Source organism: Tamandua tetradactyla, chromosome 15 (assembly GCF_023851605.1).
Source record: "Tamandua tetradactyla isolate mTamTet1 chromosome 15, mTamTet1.pri, whole genome shotgun sequence".
NCBI classification, from domain to species: Eukaryota; Metazoa; Chordata; class Mammalia; order Pilosa; family Myrmecophagidae; genus Tamandua; species Tamandua tetradactyla.
In genome coordinates, this window is record NC_135341.1 from 32,066,937 (window position 1) to 32,092,940 (window position 26,004).

General features: G+C 41.1%; 1 protein-coding gene across 5 annotated transcripts in view; it reads right to left on the minus strand.

Moving 5' to 3' along the window:
- Window positions 1-3,061, minus strand: part of CACNA1D (calcium voltage-gated channel subunit alpha1 D) — a 413,019-nt gene extending 409,958 nt beyond the window's left edge. For all 5 annotated transcript variants that reach the window (XM_077128982.1, XM_077128983.1, XM_077128981.1 and 2 more), the window contains exons 1-2: window positions 2,604-3,061; window positions 272-581 (exon numbers count right to left, since the gene is read on the minus strand). In XM_077128982.1, the coding sequence (XP_076985097.1) occupies window positions 272-581; window positions 2,604-2,670 (377 nt within the window). In that variant the 5' untranslated portion in view covers window positions 2,671-3,061. The remainder of the gene's footprint in view (window positions 1-271; window positions 582-2,603) is intronic.
- Between the last annotated feature and the right edge of the window lie 22,943 nt (window positions 3,062-26,004).

A 26,004-nucleotide genomic window follows, 5' to 3' on the forward strand; every position in this document is an offset into this window, starting at 1 on the left:
AATACTCTGAAGTTTCAGACTGTCACTCTCTTCCACCACTATTGTCTACACAACAGACATACATACCCCAATGGGCTAAATATACCCTCATAGCCACCCTTCTGCAATCCAGAGATATGAAGGTAAATACAACGAAAGCCCTCACATACAGCTTCTTTTGCTCGCATTTCAGACTACTACCACTTTGTAAGAGTCTTTCAGAGAGCAAATCCTTTTAAAGAACAAATGAAAAAGAGAAAATTAGAAAGATAAATACCCAAAAAAAGGATACTTCCATTCCACTATACTAATGCAGGCTCTTCGGATGGGGTTATTGAGTGATAAACAGAAAAGGGCCCGGGCAGGTCGGCTGTTAGACGAGTTACCCTGTTTTTTGCTCTTGGCGTATTGCTGACGTTTTCTTTGGGAGAGAGATCCTACAGGTGGGGGTGCAGAAGTGTTCATAGTTTGGGCAGCCTTGGCCTGTCTTGCAGCATCAATTGCAGCTTGCCAAGACAAGACAGTTTGCTTGGAGCTATTCGGCTGAGAAGTTGGTCCTTCACCAGAAAGAGGGAGTCTGGTGCCTCTTGCATAGTTTGTCTCTGGGGAGAAGGAGAAAAAGCAATAAAAACAATGAGAATCCAGAGTCTGGAAAAAAGCAAAGTTTGTTACCCATCAAAAACAGGGGGCATAAGTCCCATGTCCCCATTTTGAACCTCATGTCCTATAGTTCACAAGTAGGGTCAGCCAGAGCAGCAAGAGAAGTCCACGTGCTCTGCCCTCCCTGAGTGTTAGTCAAACAGGATCACTGGTACATGACAGCTAAAATTAGTACTTCTCTACATCCATGTCTTCACAAGGAGTCTTTCAGTGCATTTCCTCTGATAAACTGAGGTCATCTCTACATATATTTCATTTTCTCTTCCTAGTCGTAAAACCATGTATGTCTAAGGAGTTAACAGATACGTACAATCGTTTTTCTCTAAAATAACTACCACCACCACACAGAAAAACGGTCAGGGCCAATAATTCTATAGTGGATCATATTCAGGATATTACACAAACATCTCTCCACAGCCACAACTGTAACTCTTTCAGTGTAAAAAAAAATCCTCCACTGACACCGGGCAATACCAAAAGCCCCATAACAAATACCTAGATTATGCACTGACACTTTCTGCAAATGAAAATTCATGATGCTTGGGACTCATTTCCTCCACAGGCTTCTGAAAACAGAAAACATCTTCAGGGCTCTTTTTGCATTTTAAATTGCAGCAACAGCAGCCAAGTCAGCCTCCAGAGACAGACAAGGCAGTCAGTCATTTTGCACCCCTATACCTAGGACAGACAGACTGGATTATACCAGAAGTCCCAAAGGTCTAAAACGGAAATCATCTCAGTGTAGCCTGCATTCTAGTGCTCACAACGCAGAGTCCAAAGAGGGCCTGTGCAAGAAGTCCACACCAGCTTTGGGTCTACCCGGGAAGGAGATGGTGCAGGAATTTTTCCCTTTCAGCCAAAATCTACTTACTAAGGCAGAAGTCAAAGTGTGAGAGGTGGCAGAGAAAAAAAGATAGAAGGATGGGTGTTTGAAAAAACAATAATTGTTAAGTGAAGAACAAGGGAGAGTTAAAGCAGCATAGATATGCCTGCCCAGGAGCAGGCGGGCAACAAAAAGTGGAGTCCAGGGATAAGTCGTACCTAGCCCTTCCTTGGGGAGCACGCAGCACCCAAGAAGGCTGTGAGCCGGCAGGGAAGAGGTGTGTGTGTGTGCGCGCGCGCGCGCGCACACGCGCGCACACGAGCGCGTGTGCCCGCAACCTCCAAGAAGTGGGGGAGGGTTGACCAGGAACTGCTCTAGCCTCCCCAGACCCATCACGAGCTGGTATGGAAACTGCACGTGGTCCCCGGGCCCAGGCAGGGAAGAGGAGCCCCACAGCGGCAGAGACTCTCCGGGCATTGCTAGGTTACCAGTGTGTTCACAGCCGGCGCTGGGAGTGGGAATACACTCTCCACCCGTCCCTCCCCCCGATTCCGATATACGGCCTCATCCCCCGCCCACCGCAAAAGAAGGGGTGTGCTTCACCCACCCGCGCGAAGGGTGAAACCGGACAATCCTAGAATTTTCCGAATGCCACCAGAGACCTTCTTCCTGGCCAACCAGGGGGCGGGGGAGGACAGAAAGGGGAGAAGAGACTGGAAACGGGGCTCCGGCTGAAGACTAAAACCATAACCCCAACACACACACACACACACACACACACACACACACACGACACCTTCCATCGCTCGGGTGCGCTGGAGGAAAGTTGAGCCCGAGGACACAACTAAAATCACCTGGCTCGCCGCCCCTCCAGCTTCAGGGCACTCACACACTCAACGGGCGCCCCCACCCACAAATGCAGAATTAACTGACTCTCTGGGCCTGAAGGGGAGAACGGAGTTCCGGCTGTCACGCATCTCCCGGTTCTCTATAGATGATAACAAGCTAGCAGCATCCTCGCCATCCCCGCCAACCACCTCAACCCACCCCGCGCATCAAAGACAGAGTGAGGAGAGGGTGGAAGACGAGGACCATGACAGGATTCGATTTAGCAGCGGGTGCCCAGGCTCTGATTGCTCACCGTTCGCTTGGTCCGCTTGCTGCTGCCGTTGATGCTGCATTTTTTTCATCATCATCATCATCATCATCCACGAACATTTATTGGGCGCCTATTGTGTGCAGGGCACTATGCTAGGCGTTGGGGCGGAGGAGGAATGGGGAAGGGGATTACGAATAGCTGGAAACCGCGGTCCCTGCCCTTATTTCTCGATTCAGCAGGGGGTGGGGAGGGATGGGGACAAATAACAAAAAATAAGGATAATTTATATTTTTAAAAAATACGCTAGCCACCCACGCTCCCTCTTCTTTAAAAAATGGAGCAAAATAAACTTTTTTAAAAAATAAAACCAGACGTATATATTATCTTAGTAATATATACATGTAATTTTTTGCTGCAAAGAAAATTGGCTTGGTCCTCTCCTCTAGCGGAGAGGTGCCGCGGAGATGCCGGTCCCGCTGCTAGGGCAGCTCGGAGCGTCCCCCATGCCAGCACCTCCCACCCGCCGCGGTGCCCGCTGCCCGCCGCCGTCGCCCGCGCCGCCGCTGGCTCAAGACCTCGGGCAGCCGGACCTCACATCCGGGGACGGGGGCGCTCGCAGGCTCTCTCGCTCGCTCCGCGCCCGCCGCGCCGCGCCGTGCCGCACGCCAGCTTCGCCCTAGCGACGCTGCGCGCCCGCCGCCGCCGTCCCCCTCCCTCCCCCTCCAGCCCGAGCCTCCCACTGGCCACGCCGCGCTCCAGCTGTGGGCTCCCGGACTCGGGGATCTCGCCGCACTACCCGCGCTGTCGGGGTGGCTGCCGCGTGGGACTTAGGGTTCTGCCACCCAGGCCTGGGTCGGATGACCTGCGGGAGCCAGAGGGTTAAGCGCGCTTCAGACGCGACCGCTAGGTTAACTCCCTCCTCGCCGCTCCCAACCCCTCATTTCACCCAAAGAGGCGGGCGGGGCTTGTGGATCCCGCCGCGGCGGTGTGCGGTTTAACCGCCCCTCCCCCTGCCCTTATTCGTAGCGGAATGGGGGCTGGTAGTGGAGTGGATGTTTGGACGTTTGCGAACTGCCTTGTTCTCTGCGTTGGCCTCCGTCTCAGCACACCTGGAAGGAGACCCCGCCCCCTGAGAGCACAGGTGCAAGAGGATGGTCGTCGTTGCGGGGCTCTGCCTGGCTCCCTTACAGCTCCAGAGCCGGACAGGCGCACCCACTTTCCTCCGGCTCTTTCTGGTTAAGGGGGTGGAGAAGGGGGAGAAGCCCGGCTTTCTGGAGAGCACTCACTGCCCCAGGTAACCGCAACTTTGAAACTAACGGGGTTCTAGGGCGCACGGTTCCCTCCCCCACCCACCCACAAACACACACTGGCGCTTGCTTTGCCGGCTCTGGCACTCACTGCCTTGGGCTCAGAGGCGATTGAGGGAAGGCGGTAGCTCGCTCGCTTGCGCATTAAATGCGCTTCTTTGAAGGCAGTAGGAAGTAGAAGCCAAGATCTTTCAAACCGCAGTGTTGCTTAAAGAAATAGGTAATGTTGCTGAAACTGCTGACTTCCCTCTAGGAAGTAAGGAAAAAGTAGTTTGATTTATACCTTCATTGTCTCATATTTGAAGTGAGGTGGGAGTTGCAAATGGCAGGTCCTGCCCAGGGGGAAAAATACTGTATCTAGTGGAACTGATGTTTTTCATTTAGCTTTGTGCTGTCATAGAAGGGCCTCTGCTTTGTTACTTCACAGATTTGGAACTATTTGCTTTTGTTCCGATCTACATGTTCCTTCTGTGTTTTGGAACATTTCAGCATAGTGTCTTCAAAGGAAAAAATAAAGGAGAAAATCTCAGCATGAATTAAGAAAATAAATGTTTATAGGAAGGTGCTTCTTGGCCAAGGAAGACACACACTGGGCATCCTCAATTGTTGGGGAATACCTGGGGAAGTACCCTCAAGGGTGGGAGGCACCTGAGAGACACTCTGAATTGCTGGGGGGCAGGGGGCACTTGTAGTGGAGACCAGACAGATTTCCTGAGAGGATCCTGACTGGAAAGAAGAAAACAACCAGGCGATCTGTCTTTTTTCCTTTCCTTTTCTTCACTGTTTTGGAGAGGAGGAGAGGCAGAGGTATAGTCCTATGGCCTAGTAGTAATATAAAACTGACCTGGACCACCTCACTTAATCTAAGTCACCTTACCTCAGCTAAATCCAAAGCTGAAGGGATAGAAAATGGACCCTTTCAAAGAATCTACCTTCCAAGGATCCCCTGAGTCCAAAAGCATGTATGAAAATCACAAGTACACTTGTCACTTTCAGAACTCTAGGACTAAAGCCTTTCCTCTTGAGACCTTTTCTATAAAATAGCACCCTGATCTTTGCTCACAATTCAATTCAGTTCAACCAACATTCATGAAGCACCTGTTAAAAACCAGGGTCTGGGCTTAGTATTGTCAAGACAAATCTAGGGCACAGCTACTCTCTCAGGACAATCTTGTGGAGGAAAAAAAGTGTGTATACATCTCTAATACCATGCAGAACATAAAAGCTATAACAGGTATGCAGAAAGTACTATACAAATATCAAAGAGACTACTTAGGGAAGTCTGAGAATGTTTTTTATTTAATTGCTTCTTTAAAAATGAGTAATTTTATAGGGCAGCAATGGGCTAAAATGAAAGTTCTGGAGAAAAGGAATAAGAGTGAAGGCATGAGAGCATTCAGAATGCAGTGCCAGATGTGTTTGACAATAAGCAGGAGAGCAGTGTGGTTGAGGTGCAGGTTGCCTGAGCTGAGGAGAGGAGGGAGGCTGGAAAGATTACAGACCCAGTAAAAGATTTTTGTGCTTGCTAAGGAGACCAGATTCATACTCTCTGCAATAGGACTCAGTGAAGGTTTTTAGGCTGAAAAGTGGCATCATTAAAATTGTGACTCGGGTCTCTGGATTTTACACTTTAGATCCTAATGAATTTATAGAATTAGAGTTTTTAAGGATTTTTCATCCTAGCTTCTGAATAAGTCTCATTTTGCAATGTCTCCAGCAGCTTTTTGAGGGACTTGATTCAGCTCCACTGCTCTGGATGCTTTGGCTCATTGAGTAATTTAAATATTCATACTGCTATGTTAATGTGAATTACAAATAAATGAATAATAAAGGCTAATGCTTTTTAAAGGCTTCCTATGTGCCAGACACTAGTATAAGTATAAGCTAGTGTCTAGTATAATTTTCTGGGGTACATGGTGGTTTTGAACCATGTACCCCAGAAAAACATGTTCTTAAAGTTAATCCATTCCTGTGACCTTGTATCCATTGTAAATAGGACATTTTAATGAGGTTACCTCAATTAAGGCGTGGCCCAACTCAATCAGGATGGTTCTTAATCCTATTGATGGAGAATAAATTTCAGAAAAAGCCACAGAAAGCAAAAAGCTGAAAGTCAATGGAACAGGAAAGAGAAGAGAGAGGCCAGGAGAGGCAACAATGTATACTACCCTGTGACAGAGGGGCCAAGAACCAAGGATCACCAGTAGCCAGTTCTAGAATGCCAGCATTGGGGAAGAAAGCAACACCTTCATGATATCTTGATTTGGACTTCTCCTAGCCTCAAAACCATAAGCCAATAAATTCCTGTTGTTTAAGCCAACCCATTGAATTGTATTTGCTTAAACAATGAGAAAACGAATGCAGTACTTTACATGTACTAACTCAATTAATTCTCATAAAAAGCCTATGAGACCAAAAAAAAAAAAAAAAAGAGTTTAAGGGTGCATGGATGGTTCAGTGGTAGAATGCTCACCTTCCATGTGGGTGGGAGACCCAGGTCTGATTCTTGGACCATGCGCCCCCCCCCCCCCCCCCCCCCCCCCCCAGTAAAAGCCTATGAGAAAAAGAAAAAGCCTAAGAGAAAAGTACTATTAATATCCTCATTTTATAGATGACAAAGCCAAGGTACCAAGGAGTTAAATAACTGGCCTAAAACCACACAAAACTACTTAATGATTTAGACAATAAAACAGAAAAAGACAAGAATAAACTATTTCATCTCTAAATCAGCCACATGTGATAAGACTCAATTATGTCACTGGAACACCGTTACGTGGTATTAATCAGCATGTCCATATGAAACATTCCTATTTAAACGCACTGAGCTAACATTTTATAAATGGTTACTGTACTGGTTTGAGGCTGTTGTATACCCCAGAAAAGCCATGTTCTTTTTCCTAGTCCATCTTGTGGGGTCAGACTTACTGTTTGGGCAGGATCTTTTTGATTAAGGTGTTTCCATTGAGATGTAACCCACCCAATTATAGGTGGGACCTTTTGATGAGGTGGTTTCCATGGAGATATGTCTCCGCCTATTCAAGGTGGGTCTTAATCCACTTACTGGAATCCTTTAAGAGGTAACCATTTTGGGAAAAGGTCAGAGCCAACACAAACAGAGACATTTGGAGATGCAGAAAGAAAACGCCTTCTGGGAACCTGTTTGAAACCCGAAGCCAAAGGACCACATTCTCATGTGACAGAGAGAGGTCTTTCTTGAGTCAGGATATCTTTTTCTGGATGCCTTAGTTTGGACACTTTTATGGCCTTAGAACTTTTTTTTTTTTAACTTTTTTTTATTAATTAAAAAAATTAACAAAACATTAAGATATCATTCCATTCTACATATACAATAGTAATTCTTAATATCACATAGTTTCATATTCATCATTTCTTAGTACATTTGCATCAATTTAGAAAAAGAAATAAAATGATAATAGAGGAAAAAAAAGACTATACATACCATATCCCTTACCCCTCGCTTTCATTTACCACTAGCATTTCAAACTGAATTTATTTTAACATTTGTTCCCCCTATTATTAATTTTTATTCCATATGTTCTACTCTTCTGTTGATATAGTAGCTAAAAGGAGCATCAGACATAAGGTTTTCACATTCACAGAGTCTCATTGTGAAAGCTATATCATTGTTCAATCATCATCAAGAAACATGGCTACTGGAACACAGCACTACATTTTCAGGCAATTCCCTCCAGCCTCTCCACTACATCTTGAACAACAAGGTGATATCTACTTAATGCGTAAGAATAACCTCCAGGATAACCTCTCGACTCTGGAATCTCTCAGCCATTGACACTTTGTCTCATTGGCCTTAGAACTTTAAACTTATAATTTAATAAATCCCCTTTATAAAAGCTAATCAATTTCTGTTATATTGCATTCTGGCAGCATTAACAAACTAACACAATTACCCTGCATGATTTCACCTCATATGTTTTGCTGATGCCTCAGTCCAGAACCACACCACCTCACACCCCTGGATCATTAACTGGGCACCACATCTACTTTCCTCTTTTAATCCATCTTGTGAACACTATGTCACCATGTGAACACTAAAACACAATGCCACGACCCGAAACAAAAAGTACTGGTGGTGTCCCTTCCATGTCCAATCTAAACTCCCCTGACAAGCTTTGAATCTTACTATTTTGTACCAGTCACCTTCACTGTGATCAGCAGTATCCTCATTAGGCTGTGAACATGCTGTGCTCATTTCCGACTCTCTGCCTTGGCTCATATTTATTCAATAATGTGAAACCCCTGCCTTGCTAAACTCTGAAGCTTCCCTATTTAACAAGGCCCTGGTCCAGTCCCCACTTCCTCCAAGAAGCCTTCTCTGATTAGTACAGATGTTCATGCATGCCCCACTTCTCCTGGCCCCTGCCACCTCCCCTTCCCAAAGGCCTACAGCATCTAGTTTGTCCTTTGATTACATATCTTCTTGTGTCTTGTTTGATTGCTTCTTAGCAATAAGTCCTGTCTCTCCACCCACAGTGCAGCCTCATAGGCAAGGACTTATCTCCTTAGCCCCCTCCTTAATTGCCAAGTGTTATGCTCACAGCAGCCACTAAATACTCTGATTAATCTGAACAGGATCATGAAAGCCCACAGACATAACTAGAAATTGTCAGCCAATATTGACAAGTCCCATAAAGTTTATTACAGCACACTTGGCCTTCAGATGGTAAGAATGTAAAACAGAAGGGACGTTGGGTCCTTTACCCTCCAGGAATTCTAATTAAGGAAGACATATCCTAAAGGTAATTGTATAGAAAGCTATAATCAGAATGTATCCTTAAACACACAGGGAATTTGGGTCTAAATGAATTTCTCCATCCATAGGCGTTTGTGCTATGAAGATAGCCCTGATCTGCGAACATGTGGAACTGGTGGGTAAAAGGAACAGAGACATGTGTTCCAGTGGCATGCACAAAGTGGGAGGCAGAAAAGCCCAGAACGTGTAGAAATCAGTAAATGCACAGAAGTTAGGCTAGGATCTGGGGCAGTAGGGAGATAGTGATAATGAATGAGGTTACAAAGACAGGTTGGAGTCAGATCATAGAAAGTCTTGAATGTCCAGCTCACAAGTCTGAGTGTTATCCTGTAAGTTAGTAGTTCTTGAACTTTTTGTTCTCAGCACCTTTTACACTCTTGAAAAATTATGGGAGAATCCACAGAGCTTTTGCTTATGTAGATTATATCTATTTATATTTATCCTATTCAAAATAAAACCTGAGAACATTTCTTAAATTATTAATTCATTAAAAAATAATAAGCCCATTATATGGTCATTTGGAAAATATTGGTTCATTGAGTTGTGGAGATTTTTCCAAATATTGATGTATTTCATTATAAAATATCAAAAACGCACATTAATATCACCAGCAAGCACATCAAAAAAGTCTTTAAATATTGTGAAGCTGTCAAGCTCTTGGTGATAAAGAGTTTTCTAAAATTCTAAATTTTCACTTGAAAGCTCAAATTTTAAAATTGGCACAAATACTGTCAAGTTTTTCTTTGAAGTGACTAGTTCACTTTTTAATATTCAAGAAAATATCTACCAAATACCTAAGTTTGAATAACCAGAGTTTGTTTGCCCATAATAAATGGAGTTCCATGAAAAAGGAACCCACTGAGCTTCACAACTCAAACCATCACACAAGTGCGATAATCATTAGATGCAGAAATACTTTATACATAACTCCCAATTTGTCATGCAGAATAATAAAGACACCTACCTGGGGGTAAAAATTTAATAAAATTAATTTTTTTTGTTTCATCAAGGACATTCTTTAAGTGAAAATGACAATCTTTTCTACTGCAACTGCATGGCAAAAAATAATATACTGATCACCAGTACAATTTGGTTTCACTGTCATGCTAACACACCAAAAGTTGTAACCACCTATTATTTTGAGCCATCGATGCAAATGTCAGTACAGTGGGAAAGGCAAATAAAATATAGTTTTTACCCTAAGAACCCCTTGAAAGGGTATCTGAGACCCTTTCAAGGTATCTGTGTATGGTTGCTAGATAAAATACAAGCTGCCCAAATAGCATGTGGAGAATGGTTACACTAAAAAAAAATTATAGTTGTTAATCTGAATTCAAATTCAATTGAACATCTTATATTTTTAATTCCCATAACTGGCAAACTTATCCCTCTGAGGGGTTCAAACACCACACTTTGAAAACAGCTGCTCAAGGCCATTGTGAGACATGAAAATAGATCTGACCCCACTGGGTAGGATGTATCAGAGGGTGGAAAGATTTGTAGGGTGTAGGAAATTCTGATGAATCAATTAAGACGTTGCTTCATAACCTGCAGTTCTTAAGAGGGGCAATGCTATTCTAAGCATGGGCAGGGAAAACAGAAAACCCTGCAAAAGGCACCTTCCATCCTAGTTTATAAATGTCCAAAGAAGAGTGGGGCCCCTATTGCTTGATGCTTACAAGCTCCCCTCCCCCAATCACTAGCCTCCCACCACCATCAAGAGTTCTCGAATATAACTGTCTTATATCCCATCCAGCACAATTTAAAATCCTGGGAGTCCAGCTGGTCTTTATCCTTCATCAAGTAACTGTTCACTTGAAGAGCAAGATTTATATTTCACAGCAGTCTAATTCCAGTTCTTTTAACCAGTTCATTCCCATTACCCTTGACCCAGTCCTTAAAGCTTTTCCTTCATTCTCTGATGCACCACGTCCTCTCCATACACCTCCTGGTGCCGGTATCTAGGATGTAGTCATACCCCACTTATCCACACTGACTGAGGAAGGCACTGAAGGGGACAAGTCTTAAGTTTCTCTAACTCTGAAATAAATTTTATTATAAAACATAATCTTCTAAGCATTCTTAACATTCTAATATGGTTTACTGAAGAACCTGGACTTTGGAGCCAGGAATATCTGGGCTCAAATACTGGGGCTGCCAACTATACACTACCTATGTTGACTTCTTTGGGGCTTCAGTTTCCTCGCTTTTAAAATTGGGATAATATCACTCATCTTACTGATTTATTGTGAAGATTAAAAATAATATTGTAGAGCCTCTGACACATACCATCAAGCTGAATCATAAAATTTATTCGAAATTAACTAAACGTACACAATTGAGCACAGGGGAAGGGAGGGAGCCGTTTAAATGGTGCTGGCAGAAATGAATCTGGTTGGTGTTAGTTTTTGCCTTCATGCCCTGACTTTAGAAGTACCGCCCTTAGGATACAATTCATTGTAGTGGCTCTCCTTTTTTTTTTTCAAATTGTGATCATTTATTTTTTATTAGACATTATTTTGGTTTGGGGTTACATAGAACAGAGATCTGTTTAAGTAGAGTATTTCTCCATTAAATATAGCAGAGATTCATATCCAAATTGCTATACTGTGATTTTTCTACCTACAAAACTTAATAAACAAACACGTGTATGTGAAGATAAATGAAGCATTAGCTACCCAATAATTCCGAAGCTATTTGGAGGTATATACAGCGCTTTTCAGGTCAAATCAAGCAGAAAATCTTTATTAATAAGGAAACTAACATATTAAAAGGAGAATTTTTCCCTTGGAGAATGGTAAGTCTGAATAATTACTCTTGAATTGAAACCCAGATGAATGAATTCTCACAGATACTGTTACAACATGACCATTAAAAAGGGTACATCTCTCAGTACTGTCTTAAATGTACTTGAATCATTGGTGGCTCTCTCTTTTTACAACAATCTGTCATTCATTATAATCCCAAAGCAATAAAATGCAGTGGACTTGACTTTTAGTGGTCTTTGTATTTTGCTTAATTTTAATTTCTGGTGTATACCTTAGTATTTAAGATTCAACAGTCAATACTGATAACTGCTCACCCCGCCTCGCCCCACCCCCCACTGCTCCAAGCAGATAAAATAGAAGGACAGTGATAATAGTAAAATAGATATGTACACATATGCATGTGAGTACAGCCCCATGACATGAAAATGGACACACACACAGCACATCATCAATGGGTTTAGTCAGCACTACTGCACAGCCACCTCCATGTTAAAAGCATTTGCCGCTGCCCACTGCTATGCCCCACGAGGAGAGCTGTCTGCCCCTGGGCCAGCAGGGACCTTGCTCTGCGCACTGGCCTTGCCCAGGGCCTTGCCTTTCTCCCTGCATCTGGGACTGGCCAGCCCCTTGCACCCCCACCTCCATATCTCTGGGTCCTCTGCATCTTCTCAGGACTTGCGCCTGCACCACTGCCCAGTGGAGTTATGGCCAAGGCTGGCTCCCAGGTCTGTTCCACACTGTGGGTAGAGCAGTGGTCAAACAATGCCCACCCCCAACCAACTCTGCCTCCCCCAGGACTCCTTTCCAGGGAAGATGCCACCAGTAATAACCACGAGAAGAGGTATGGGGAGCATTTGCTGGCCAGTGAAAATAAAACTGGTACATAAACACAACATGATGGAAAAATAACACCAGTCTGCATCTTCTCAACCACAGAAGCAAATTTATGAGGACAGGAAGTTGTTTGGGAAATCCAAAATGTCAACAAATGTCAGAAACATTATAGTTTCTTTTTTTTTCTTCTTCTTCTTCAGAGCACTTGTTTAAATATTTGATTCGCAAAACAAAAACTGAGCTGGCACTTACTATATGTGGACCTGTTTGCTTTTCTTACTACTTAAAAATATCTAAGTCACAAATCCTTGGTACTGACATACTTTTCAACTTTTAAATCAATATTTTTGGGAAGCACTAAATAGGAAATCACAAAGATATTACAGATCTTTAAATCCCCAATTTTGCTAATAAAACCTTAAAAATAAGCAACTCAGATCTTGAGTGCTACATGCCCCTTGGATTCCCTTTGCTTTACAAAGTAGAGGGTACTTAGCTAATTTAGGAACATTTTCTTTTTGTTTGACAAAAATGCAATATGAAAGTGCAGTAACCTCTCAGCTTCATGATGATGATCATAAATGAATGTTAAAAATTGGGAACTGGACTGTGGGTTTGAAAATTTGATAAAGTAGCCAGATCTTTATATTTCCTAAGTTATTGGAAAATACACACAGAAAAACATGCAACTTTTTAAAAGCCTCCAATTTTAGAAACCGTTATAAATGAAAAGGAACATTGTAGGAGCCAAAAAAACTTATTCAAAGATGACTCATTACACAAACTTGGATAACTTACTAAGGATTATCTGTCTCATGCTTTAATAACCAGGTTGGCACTACATAGCATCCAAAATATGGAACTTTCTATTTGTCAGTTTTATCTTTTTTTAGGTTGCTATTTTTAACGTGTGTTTATAATATACTGACGACATCTCAGTCAATCATATATTGAGCAAAATAATCACCATGGCAGGGAGACACATGGTAGTCGTTACTGTCAACACGTCTATAAAACTGAATAAATATTTGTTAGTGTTCCATTTTGATAAATACAAGGAACACATGCGGCCAAAAGTAAAACATTTTAAGAGCCCTATAATGTTTCAAAGACTGACACTACTTTATGGCAAGTAACAAAGAATGACAGGGTGTAGAGAGGAGTTTTGCAAACACAATTAACTGTTCATTGTTACACTACATCTTGAACAGCTAGACATTTGGCAATGTGGCAGAGTAACCAAATGGCTAAAAGGCCAAAGATTAGACACCATGTCCCATAGAGCTAAATGCCTAAGTGGTATAAAGGGTCTTTCAGGATTCTTAACTTTCTGCCCACAGCTTGCTTTCCCTTTCCTTCAGAAGGCTTCTCCCTGGCTTCCTTTTCCAGCTCCTTCTGCTTAATTGGGTTCCTTTCATCACTCATATACTTATTGGAAATTTCTTCCCTCCAGTCCCTTTACTTCCTCCTCCAAATATTTCTTCATAAATCTCAAAAATACCCCAATTACCATAACTCACTATAGAATGCTGAAGGCAGGTGACCATGACAGGGAATTTAATAAAAAGAATTCTTCAGGAAGAGTCAGAAGATCGAGCTTCTCATTTTTGCCACATTCAGCTGCCATCCTAGAATTCTATAATGGTTCAACTTAGAACTAGATAAAGAACTGAAAGAGAGGCTCAGAATCCCAGTACTGCTTGCTCCTCACTGGCTGTGCGAATTTCAGGAGTCATAGACTTTATGAACCTGCTTCTTCCTCTATGAGGTACCTACCTCATGAGGTCACAAATTGTATGAAGACCATCGGAGATCAGTATGGGAAAGCATCTTCTAAATTTTAAAGCACAAAACCTGTGGTTCTCAAAGTGCAGTTCCCACAACAGCTGGATGAGCATCACCTGAGAACTTGTTAGAAATGCAAATTATTCAACTCACCCCAGACTTAATCCGAAACTCTGGAGGTAGAGCCTGATAATCTGTATTATAACAGATCCTCTATGTGATTTTGATTCATGCTAAAACGTGAAGACCCTGAACTATAAGATGAATTGCTTTTCATATTTCATCTGTTTGTTGCTTTGTACGGTTCTGAATAAATTTTGCACATATAAAGAATGTGAATGCCCTTGTGTTGCAACGGTACTTACTGTGTGAAGAACATAATAGCTTACTCTCTTCTGTGTTTTTCACAAAATCCCTACAAAGTAATGCAATTGGTTCTATTTCACAGACTCTCATAGCATTTACAACGTGGAACATTTATTTTATGACATCTTTGTGGGCTGTGAAATATTCTACCACAAGCCAGCCCAATAACATCACAGAAGCCTATGTAGTAGAGTTCTAAGGGTACCAGAATGATCAGATTCTCCATTTCTCCATTCAGTTCACTGATGCCATAAATTTCATTATTACAGCTTAAAGCTTCAGTTCTCCACCTGAAATGCCAATATCCCTGGAAATATCACCTCTTTACTTCTCTCATAAGAGAGAAGAAAGGAAGAGAACATAGGCACATTGTTCTCAGGAAGTAGGAAGCCCTAATTTGGGAAGAATACCCTAAAGGAGGTAATTAGGATCACTATATGCAACTTCCTTCACAGCTTTCCCAGAAGATTCGTGACCCTAGCACATCTTGCACACAGGTGTGCACTGTGGGTGCATAAAAACCTTAAGAATTAACTAAGCAGTCTCAGACTGAAGGAAAAAGACCATGACAGTGATAGAACCAAATGGGCAGAGTCCTCTTTTTTATAATGGAAAAGAAAATAGGAAAGAGATGAAAAAGAAAATTATCATGGAAATGATTCTTCCAATTTCATTCAATCCTCTTGCTTAACTATCTATACATTTGACATACTAGCACCTCGTTTTAAAAAAGCGTTGTTTTTATACTGCACCTTATACTTTACAAAGCACTCCCACATACAATATTTCATTTGCTTATCTCAATGTTACAAGGAAGATAAAACTCCTTATTTTACCAAGGAGGAAATTTGTGCAAGGCCACACTGCCAGCTGTGGCAGAGCTTAAGTTCTAAACCATTTATATTAAAGTAACTACTGATAATGAAGAATTTTTCTGTCATTTTGCTATTTGTTCTTTGTAAGTCATATCTTTTTTGTCTCTCAGTTCTTCTATTAATGTATACTTTCATGTATGTTTGACTTTTTGTGGTGTACCATTTTGAGTCACTTCTCATTTCCTTCTGTATATATATATATATATATATATATATATATATATATAGATAGATAGATAGATAGATATTTTCTTTGTGGTAGTGTTGGGAATTGAATCATGTCCCCTGCAAAAGGCATGTTCAGGTCCCATCCCCTGGTCGTGTGGGTGTGCATGGACTAGAAACAGGATCTTTTAAAGATGTTACTTCAATTAAGGTGTGGCATACCTGAATCAGATTGGGCTTTAATCATATTACTGGATTCCTTTATAAGCATAACACAATTCAGACAGAGAAAAAGAAAGCAGTCCCACTACTTTCGACTGGGAAGCAATTGGAAACTGGAAATCAAAAGAACATGGAAGAAAAAGAAGATGCCACCATGTGCATTGCTTTCTGATGGAAAAGCCATTTGATGGAAAAGCCATGTGATTGTTGCCAGCCAGCCGGAAGATACCAACCCTTGGAGGAAGCAAGGCTTCTAGCCTCTGAAACCAATAAATTCCTGTTGTTAAGTCAATCTATTGTATGGTATTTGTTTTAGCAGTCAGGAAACTGACAACTTTCATAGAGTTTAAACTTAACATCCTAAATCTGTAACAATCATGGTTTATTTTATATCAACTTAAATAGCCTGCACAAACACTGTTCTTATACCCCTCCATACCCTCACCTTTCTTTTACACTTGTTACAAATTATGTCTTTATGAACTGTGGGTTCAAAACCATAGATTTATCATTATTTTTTATTATTTGCATTTTAGAACCTATAGGAAATAAAAAGTGGAGTTGCATACCAAATATACAATAGAATAGTGCTGGCATTTATAATTACCCACATGGTGGCCTTTATTGGAGATCTTTATGTCTCTATGCCATTTTCATTCCATTGTCTAGTGTCTTTTCCATTCAGTCTGAAGAACTTCCTTTAGTATTGTTTGTAGGGCTGTTCTAATGGTGACCAACTCCCTCAGCTTTTGTTTATCTGGGGATGTCTTAATCTCTCCCAGATTTTTTGAAAGAAAATGTTACCAGATACAGAATTATTGGTTGACAATTATTTTCCTTTAGTACTTTAATTATTTTGTCCCACTGCCTTTCCCCTCCATGGTTTCTGATAATAGATCCACACTTAATCTTATTGGGACTCCCTTATACATAATATGTTGCTTTTATCTTACACCTTTCAGAACTCTCTCCTTTTCCATGCCATTTAATAGATTGACTACAGTGTGCCTGTGTATGGTTCCTTTCATGTTTATCTTGTTTGGGGGTTGTTGGGTTCTTGAATGTGTACATTCACATCTTTTGTTAAATTGAGGAAATTTTCTGCCAGTATTTCTTTGAATATTCCTTCTATCCTTACTCTTTCTTCTCCTCTGGGACTCCAGTATGATTATATTGGTACACTTTATGTTGTCCCACAGGTCTCTCAGGTTCTGTTCATTTGTTTTCATCCTTTTGTTCCTTTTGCTCCTCAGCCTGAATCATTCCAATTGTCTTATTTTTTAGTTCACTGATTCTTTCTTCTGCTAACTCTAACCCTCCAGGGAATTTTTTATTTCCATTTTTATGGTTTCTAACTCTAGTATTTCTGTTATTTCCTTAACATCTCTACCTCTTAATTGAGATTTTCATATTGTTCATTCATGTTTTTACTGATATTCATCAGTTATTTCTCTGTATTTTCCTTTACTTATATGAGCATGTGCTAGTTTGAAATTACGTACCCCAGAAAAACCATGTTTTCTTTCCTAATCCAATCTTGTGGAGGCAGACCTATTATTTAGGGTGGAAACTTTTGAAATTGTTTCTATGGAGATGTGACACACCCAATTTTGGGTGTGACGTTTCATTAGATGGAGATGTGACTCTAGCCATTCAAGGTGGGTCTTGAATAGTTTACTGGAATTCTTTAAAAGGAGAAACATTTTAGAGGAAGCTCAGATGCCTGGAGAACAGTTGCTTCAGAAGTAACATAGACACAGATATTTGGAGATTCTTGGAGCACCAAAGGAAATGCTTGGAGTGCTGACAAAGGGAGTAGATGCCTAGGCACGGATGTCTGGGGATGCAGAGCCCAGAAGATGTTGCCATGGGCCTTCCCAAGAGATGCTAAACAAGCCAGAAGGTTTCACAGGGGTTGAGATCCATTTAAAACTGGAAGCTGGGAGAGGATGCAGATGCCAGACACATGCCTTCCCATGTGACAGACACCGGTCTTTCTTGAGTCAAGGTATCTTTATCTGGATGCCTTAGTTTGGACATTTTTATGGCCTTAGAACTGTTAGCTTATAATTTAATAAATCCCCTTCATTAAGCCAACCTATTCCTGGTATATTGCATTCTGGTAGCATTAGCAAACTAAGACTGAGCATACTGAAGATCATTTTTTTAAAAGTCTTTTGTTAGTATATACAAAGTCTGATATTCCTCACTGATGGTTTCTGAAGTTTTATCTTGTCTCTTTGGATTTGCCATCATTTTATGTTTCATTGTTTCTCTTGTAATTTTTTGTCAAACACTGGACATATTAATTTTTTAATGTGTTAACTCTGGAATTTAGTTTCTAAGTTGTCTGTTCCTTAAGTTTGTATTGAGCTAGTGAGATTATAGATGCCAGGAACTAACAAAAACAAACACCACTGCAGAAAATACCTGTCACCACTTTTTAAAATTAGCTTTGTGTTAGCTGGTGCTCTCTGTCATAGTTTAGCCCTTCTATCAAAAATATCAGCCTGAAGCAAGAGTTCAGGGTCCTCTCCATCTTTTCTGAGCATTCATTCTTCCATTTATAGGAATCCAAATGCCCCCAATACTCCCTATGAAATAGACTCCTCCTTGCCCCAAGTCCTCTATTATACATCTTGAAGCCAGTAATCATTTGCTCCAGACCACCTTAATTTAATTGTTTCTTATACTACTGTAGCTGTGAGTAAACTGCTTCTGCCTACAAGGCAATTTCTGGGTGAGCAAGTCAGAGATGAGTGTCCTGGTTCTGTCCTTCATGCTGCCACCTGATAGATTAGCACTTACATACAAGCACCCCAGTATGCACAAAAGAGCTACTCTGCTCAACTCTCTGAAGGACAGGGCCAGGGACCCATAATAAGAGTGCAAGCTAACAACACAACATAACAGAGAGGAGTTGAGGGAGGGACCAGCAAAGGCACTATGAGCTTCTTCTATCATTTCTAAGTTGTATTTTCTGATTCAGCACTCATACAATAACTTCTGAGGAAGATGGTTCTGTCAGTTTTTGCTAATTGTTCAAAGATTCTGTTGGGGGACAAAACCCTGGAACGTCTTATATAGACATTTTGGTGTACTAGAAGTTCAGAGCTTAGATTTTTAAGCTGGTTTTCCAACTCCAAATCCAGTAGTCTTTCTACTACACACTTCTTTCACCTTGGTATCTGTTTTCTAACTGGTTTGCACCTTAATGCTGAGAAGAATCATGGCTGGTCAACAGCATCACTGGTCAATCCCCACAGACCCTTAAAGAGAATACTAGGCCCATAGTGCCCTAACACAGAGCATGAATCCCAGGCTCCCATCATTCAAGCATGTTCCTAATTTGTTCCCAATGTTTACCTGCTCACTGCTTTCAGAGCGCAAGAGCTTAATGACTTCACAGATGAACAACATTGTTAGCCATGAAAAAGGATTGGGCTAAACAAAATTGCATCCCCAAAATATTACTGCATAAGTGTGTAGATGAGTCAAAGAGTTGGTAGGGGAACTTCACCCAGGCCAAGCCTTTCAGGTAATGAACTCCACAGAGCTCTTCAGGATAGGCCAGGGCCTGGTCCATCTCTAACTCAAAGTGAAGGATTACTGAGGCCAAGCTGAAAAGACACTGCTTGCACTCTTACTTGACTCATGCATAGAACTTTGGCCTAATGTTTATCTAAAATCATTCCCATCTGTTCTAGTTTGCTAGCTGCTGGGATGCAACACACCATAAATAGATTGGCTTTTAATAAAAGGGGATTTGTTTTGTTAGTTCTTCAGAGGAAAAGCAGCTAACTTTCATCTGAGTTTCTTTGTTACCTGGGATGGCTCAGGGTAATCTCTGCTGGCCTTCTCTCCAGGCCTCTGGGTTCCAACAACGTTCCCTGGGGTGATTCCTTTCTGCATCTCCAAAGGCCTGGGCTGAGCTGCAAGTGCTGAGATGGGGTATGCCAAGCTGCTTGGGTTGTGCTACGTTGAGCACTCTCATTTAAGCACCAGCAAACTAAGTCAAACGTCATTCATTGTAGCAGGCACACCTCCTAGCCGACTGCAGATGTAATCAGCAACAGATGAGGTTCATGTACCATTGGCTCATGTCCACAGCAACAGAACTAGGCACATTCACCTGGCCAAGTTGACAACTGAATCTAATTACCACACCATCTACAACTGTAACAGAAACACAAACTCAAACAAAAAGCCTTAATTCTGTTACCTGGTCAGTCTGTACTATTTACATAACTCCAACTCCTACCTCTATAATAATGGATTCCAAATTCATATTTCTTGTCCTGTCCTTTAACCTGAGCTCCAGTGACACACCTCCTAATGTCTCCCAGATGTTGTCACCATCAAATCTAAGTGGAAAGTTATAAAACCAAACTAAGTTCCTCTACAAACCAACTCCCCACAGCAAATTCTAGCCCAACCATTTCCTTAACTATCAAGACTCAACATGATGGAACTGTCTTCTCCCTCATTCTGTATATTTAGTTTGTCAACACTAATTTCTGTTTCTTGCTTAAACTCTTCATACTGCTGCCTGACCAATCTTTATTAATTTTATTTCACTGTGGTATTCCTTGATCTAATATTTTCACTCTTGCTTTAGAGCCACAAAAAAGAGTAATTATTGGTGACTTCCTGGAAGATGGCGGCTTAGTAAGACGCGCGGATCTTAGTTTCTTCTCCAGGACAGCTACTAGGGGAGTAGAAACGATACAGAAAGCGCCCAAAGCCACAACAGAGATAAAAAAGACAGCGTACCCCATCTTGGAACGGCTGGCTGGCTGAGAGAAGCAGCTCGGGTGAGATCGCCGAGGCGCGCGGGTGGCGCTCCCTTCCCCCTTCCCGGGCCGGCTGGGAGAATTGGAGAGGTGGTCCCCTGAAACCAAGGCGGCTGGTGCCCACACCACGCGCAGCCCCCCGGACCAACTGAGAGAATTGGATCAGAAACCCCCAGGCCGTGGAGAACGGTGACGGGTGGAGGAGGCCCCTTCCAAACCCGTGACTCCCGGGGAACGTGCACTCTCCCGGGCGGGCCGCTGCCGCTGGTGCCCTCCCGCCACGCTTGTCGCCCAGGGCCGACTAGGAAATTCGGACGGGCTCTTTCCCGGGCTGCGGCGACCAGCAACCCTCCCTGCGTTCGGACCCAGGGCCGGCTCAAGCTGCTTCGGCTAGCGAACCCCCCGGACGGCGAGAGTTTTCCAAAGTTAAAGGTCCCACAGCACCTTTTACTGGTGGGACCCGCAGACAAACGTGTGCCACGAGCGCCACCTACTGGGCAGGATAAGAAAAACAGAACCCAGAGATTTCACAGGAAAATCTTCCAAACTTTTGGATCCAATACCCAGGGAAATCTGTCTAAATGCGCAGACGCCAACAGAAGATAACGGATCACGCTCAAATAATTGAAAATATGGCCCAGTCAAAGGAACAAACCAATAGTTCAAATGAGATACAGGAGCTGAGACAACTAATGCTAAACATACGAACAGAAATGGAAAACCTCTTCAAAAACGAAATCGATAAATTGAGGGAGGACATGAAGAGGACATGGGCTGAACATAAAGAAGAAATAGAAAAACTGAAAAAACAAATCACAGAACTTATGGAAGTGAAGGACAAAGTAGAAAAGATAGAAAAAACAATGGATACCTACAATGATAGATTCAAAGAGACAGAAGATAGAATTAGTGATTTGGAGGATGGAACATCTGAATTCCAAAAAGAAACAGAAACTATCGGGAAAAGAATGGAAAAATTTGAACAGGGTATCAGGGAACTCAAGGACAATATGAACCGCACAAATATACGTGTTGTGGGTGTCCCAGAAGGAGAAGAGAAGGGAAAAGGAGGAGAAAAACTAATGGAAGAAATTTTCACTGAAAATTTCCCAACTCTTATGAAAGACCTAAAATTACAGATCCAAGAAGTGCAGCGCACCCCAAAGAGATTAGACCCAAATAGGCGTTCTCCAAGACACTTACTAGTTAGAATGTCAGAGGTCAAAGAGAAAGAGAGGATCTTGAAAGCAGCAAGAGAAAAACAATCCATCACATACAAGGGAAACCCAATAAGACTATGTGTAGATTTCTCAGCAGAAACCATGGAGGCTAGAAGACAGTGGGATGATATATTTAAATTACTAAAAGAGAAAAACTGCCAACCAAGAATCCTATATCCAGCAAAATTGTCCTTCAAAAATGAGGGAGAAATTAAAACATTCTCAGACAAAAAGTCACTGAGAGAATTTGTGACCAAGAGACCAGCTCTGCAAGAAATACTAAAGGGAGCACTAGAGTCAGAACCGAAAAGACAGAAGAGAGAGGTATGGAGAAGAGTGTAGAAAGAAGGAAAGTCAGATATGATATATATAATACAAAAGGCAAAATGGTAGAGGAAAATATTATCCAAACAGTAATAACACTAAATGTTAATGGACTGAATTCCCCAATCAAAAGACATAGATTGGCAGAATGGATTAAAAAACAGGATCCTTCTATATGCTGTCTACAGGAAACACATCTTAGACCCAAAGATAAACATAGGTTGAAAGTGAAAGGTTGGGAAAAGATATTTCATGCAAATAACAACCAGAAAATAGCAGGAGTGGCTATACTAATATCCAACAAATTAGACTTCAAATGTAAAACAGTTAAAAGAGACAAAGAAGGACACTATATACTAATAAAAGGAACAATTAAACAAGAAGAAATAACAATCATAAATATTTATGCACCGAACCAGAATGCCCCAAAATACGTGAGGAATACACTGCAAACACTGAAAAGGGAAATAGACACAAATACCATAATAGTTGGAGACTTCAATTCCCCACTCTCATCAATGGACAGAACATCTAGACAGAGGATCAATAAAGAAATAGAGAATCTGAATATTACTATAAAGGAGCTAGACTTAACAGACATTTATAGGACATTACATCCCACAACAGCAGGATACACCTTTTTCTCAAGTGCTCATGGATTATTCTCAAAGATAGACCATATGCTGGGTCACAAAGCAAGTCTTAACAAATTTAAAAAGATTGAAATCATACACAACACTTTCTCGGATCATAAAGGAATGAAGTTGGAAATCAATAATAGGCGGAATGCCAGAAAATTCACAAATACGTGGAGGCTCAACAACACACTCTTAAACAACCAGTGGGTCAAAGAAGAAATTGCAAGAGAAATTAGTAAATACCTCGAGGCAAATGAAAATGAAAACACAACATATCAAAACTTATGGGATGCAGCAAAGGCAGTGCTAAGAGGGAAATTTATTGCCCTAAATGCCTATATCAGAAAAGAAGAAAAGGCAAAAATGCAGGAATTAACTGTTCAATTGGAAGAACTGGAGAAAGAACAGCAAACTAATCCCAAAGCAAGCAAAAGGAAAGAAATAACAAAGATCAGAGCAGAAATAAATGAAATTGAAAATATGAAAACAATAGAGAAAATCAATAAGACCAGAAGTTGGTTCTATGAGAAAATCAATAAGATTGATGGGCCCTTATCAAGATTGACAAAAAGAAGAAGAGAGAGGATGCAAATAAATAAGATCAGAAATGGAAGAGGAGACATAACTACTGACCTCACAGAAATAAAGGAGGTAATAACAGGATACTATGAACAACTTTATGCTAATAAATACAACAATTTAGATGAAATGGACGGATTCCTGGAAAGACATGAACAACCAACTTTGACTCAAGAAGACATAGACGACCTCAACAAACCAATCACAAGTAAAGAAATTGAATTAGTCATTCAAAAGCTTCCTAAAAAGAAAAGTCCAGGACCAGATGGCATCACATGTGAATTCTACCAAATGTTCCAGAAAGAATTAGTACCAATTCTCCTCAAACTCTTCAAAAAAATCGAAGTGGAGGGAAAACTGCCTAATTCATTCTATGAAGCCAACATCACCCTCATACCAAAACCAGGCAAAGATATTACAAAAAAAGAAAACTACAGACCAATCTCTCTAATGAATACAGATGCAAAAATCCTCAATAAAATTCTAGCAAATCGTATCCAACAACACATTAAAAGAATTATACATCATGACCAAGTAGGATTCATCCCAGGTATGCAAGGATGGTTCAACATAAGAAAATCAATTAATGTAATACACCATATCAACAAATCAAAGCAGATAAATCACATGATCATCTCAATTGATGCAGAGAAGGCATTCGACAAGATTCAACATCCTTTCCTGTTGAAAACACTTCAAAAGATAGGAATACAAGGGAACTTCCTTAAAATGATAGAGGGAATATATGAAAAACCCACAGCTAATATCATCCTCAATGGGGAAAAATTGAAAACTTTCCCCCTAAGATCAGGAACAAGACAAGGATGTCCACTATCACCACTATTATTCAACATTGTGTTGGAGGTTCTAGCCAGAGCAATTAGACAAGAAAAAGAAATACAAGGCATCAAAATTGGAAAGGAAGAAGTAAAACTATCACTGTTTGCAGACGATATGATACTATACGTCGAAAACCCGGAAAAATCCACAACAAAACTACTAGAGCTAATAACTGAGTACAGCAAAGTAGCAGGTTACAAGATCAACATTCAAAAATCTGTAGCATTTCTATACACTAGTAATGAACAAGCTGAGGGGGAAATCAAGAAACGAATCCCATTTACAATTGCAACTAAAAGAATAAAATACCTAGGAATAAATTTAACTAAAGAGACAAAAAACCTATATAAAGAAAACTACAAAAAACTGCTAAAAGAAATCACAGAAGACCTAAATAGATGGAAGGGCATACCGTGTTCATGGATTGGAAGACTAAATATAGTTAAGATGTCAATCCTACCTAAATTGATTTACAGATTCAATGCAATACCAATCAAAATCCCAACAACTTATTTTTCAGAAATAGAAAAACGAATAAGCAAATTTATCTGGAAGGGCAGGGTGCCCCGAATTGCTAAAAGCATCTTGAGGAAAAAAAACGAAGCTGGAGGTCTCGCGCTGCCTGACTTTAAGGCATATTATGAAGCCACAGTGGTCAAAACAGCATGGTATTGGCATAAAGATAGATATATTGACCAATGGAATCGAATAGAGTGCTCAGATATAGACCCTCTCATCTATGGACATTTGATCTTTGATAAGGCAGTCAAGCCAACTCACCTGGGACAGAACAGTCTCTTCAATAAATGGTGCCTAGAGAACTGGATATCCATATGCAAAAGAATGAAAGAAGATCCATCTCTCACACCCTATACAAAAGTTAACTCAAAATGGATCAAAGATCTAAACATTAGGTCTAAGACCATAAAACAGTTAGAGGAGAATGTTGGGAGATATCTTATGGATCTTACAACTGGAGGCGGTTTTATGGACCTCACACCTAAAGCAAGAGCACTGAAGAAGGAAATAAATAAATGGGAGCTCCTCAAAATTAAACACTTTTGTGCATCAAAGAACTTCATCAAGAAAGTAGAAAGACAGCCTTCACAATGGGAGACAATATTTGGAAATGATATATCAGACAAAGATCTAGTATCCAGAATTTATAAAGAGATTGTTCATCTCAACAACAAAAAGACAGCCAACCCAATTACAAAATGGGAAAAAGACTTGAACAGACACCTATCAGAAGAGGAAATACAAATGGCCAAAAGGCACATGAAGAGATGCTCAATGTCCCTGGCCAGTAGAGAAATGCAAATCAAAACCACAATGAGATATCATCTCACACCCACCAGAATGGCCATTATCAACAAAACAGAAAATGACAAGTGCTGGAGAGGATGCGGAGAAAGAGGCACACTTATGCACTGTTGGTGGGAATGTCAAATGGTGCAACCACTGTGGAAGGCAGTTTGGCGGTTCCTCAAAAAGCTGAATATAGAATTGCCATACGACCCAGCAATACCATTGCTGGGAATATACTCAAAGGACTTAAGGGCAAAGACACAAACGGACATTTGCACACCAATGTTTATAGCAGCGTTATTTACAATTGCAAAGAGATGGAAACAGCCGAAATCTCCATCAACAGAAGAGTGGCTAAACAAACTGTGGTATATACATACGATGGAATACTATGCAGCTTTAAGACAGGATAAACTTATGAAGCATGTAATAACATGGATGGACCTAGAGAACATTATGCTGAGTGAGTCTAGCCAAAAACTAAAGGACAAATACTGTATGGTCCCACTGATGTGAACCGACATTCGAGAATAAATTTGGAATATGTCCTTGATAACAGAGTCCAGCAGGAGGTAGAAACAGGGTAAGATAATGGCCAATTGGAGTTGAAGGGATACAGACGGTGTA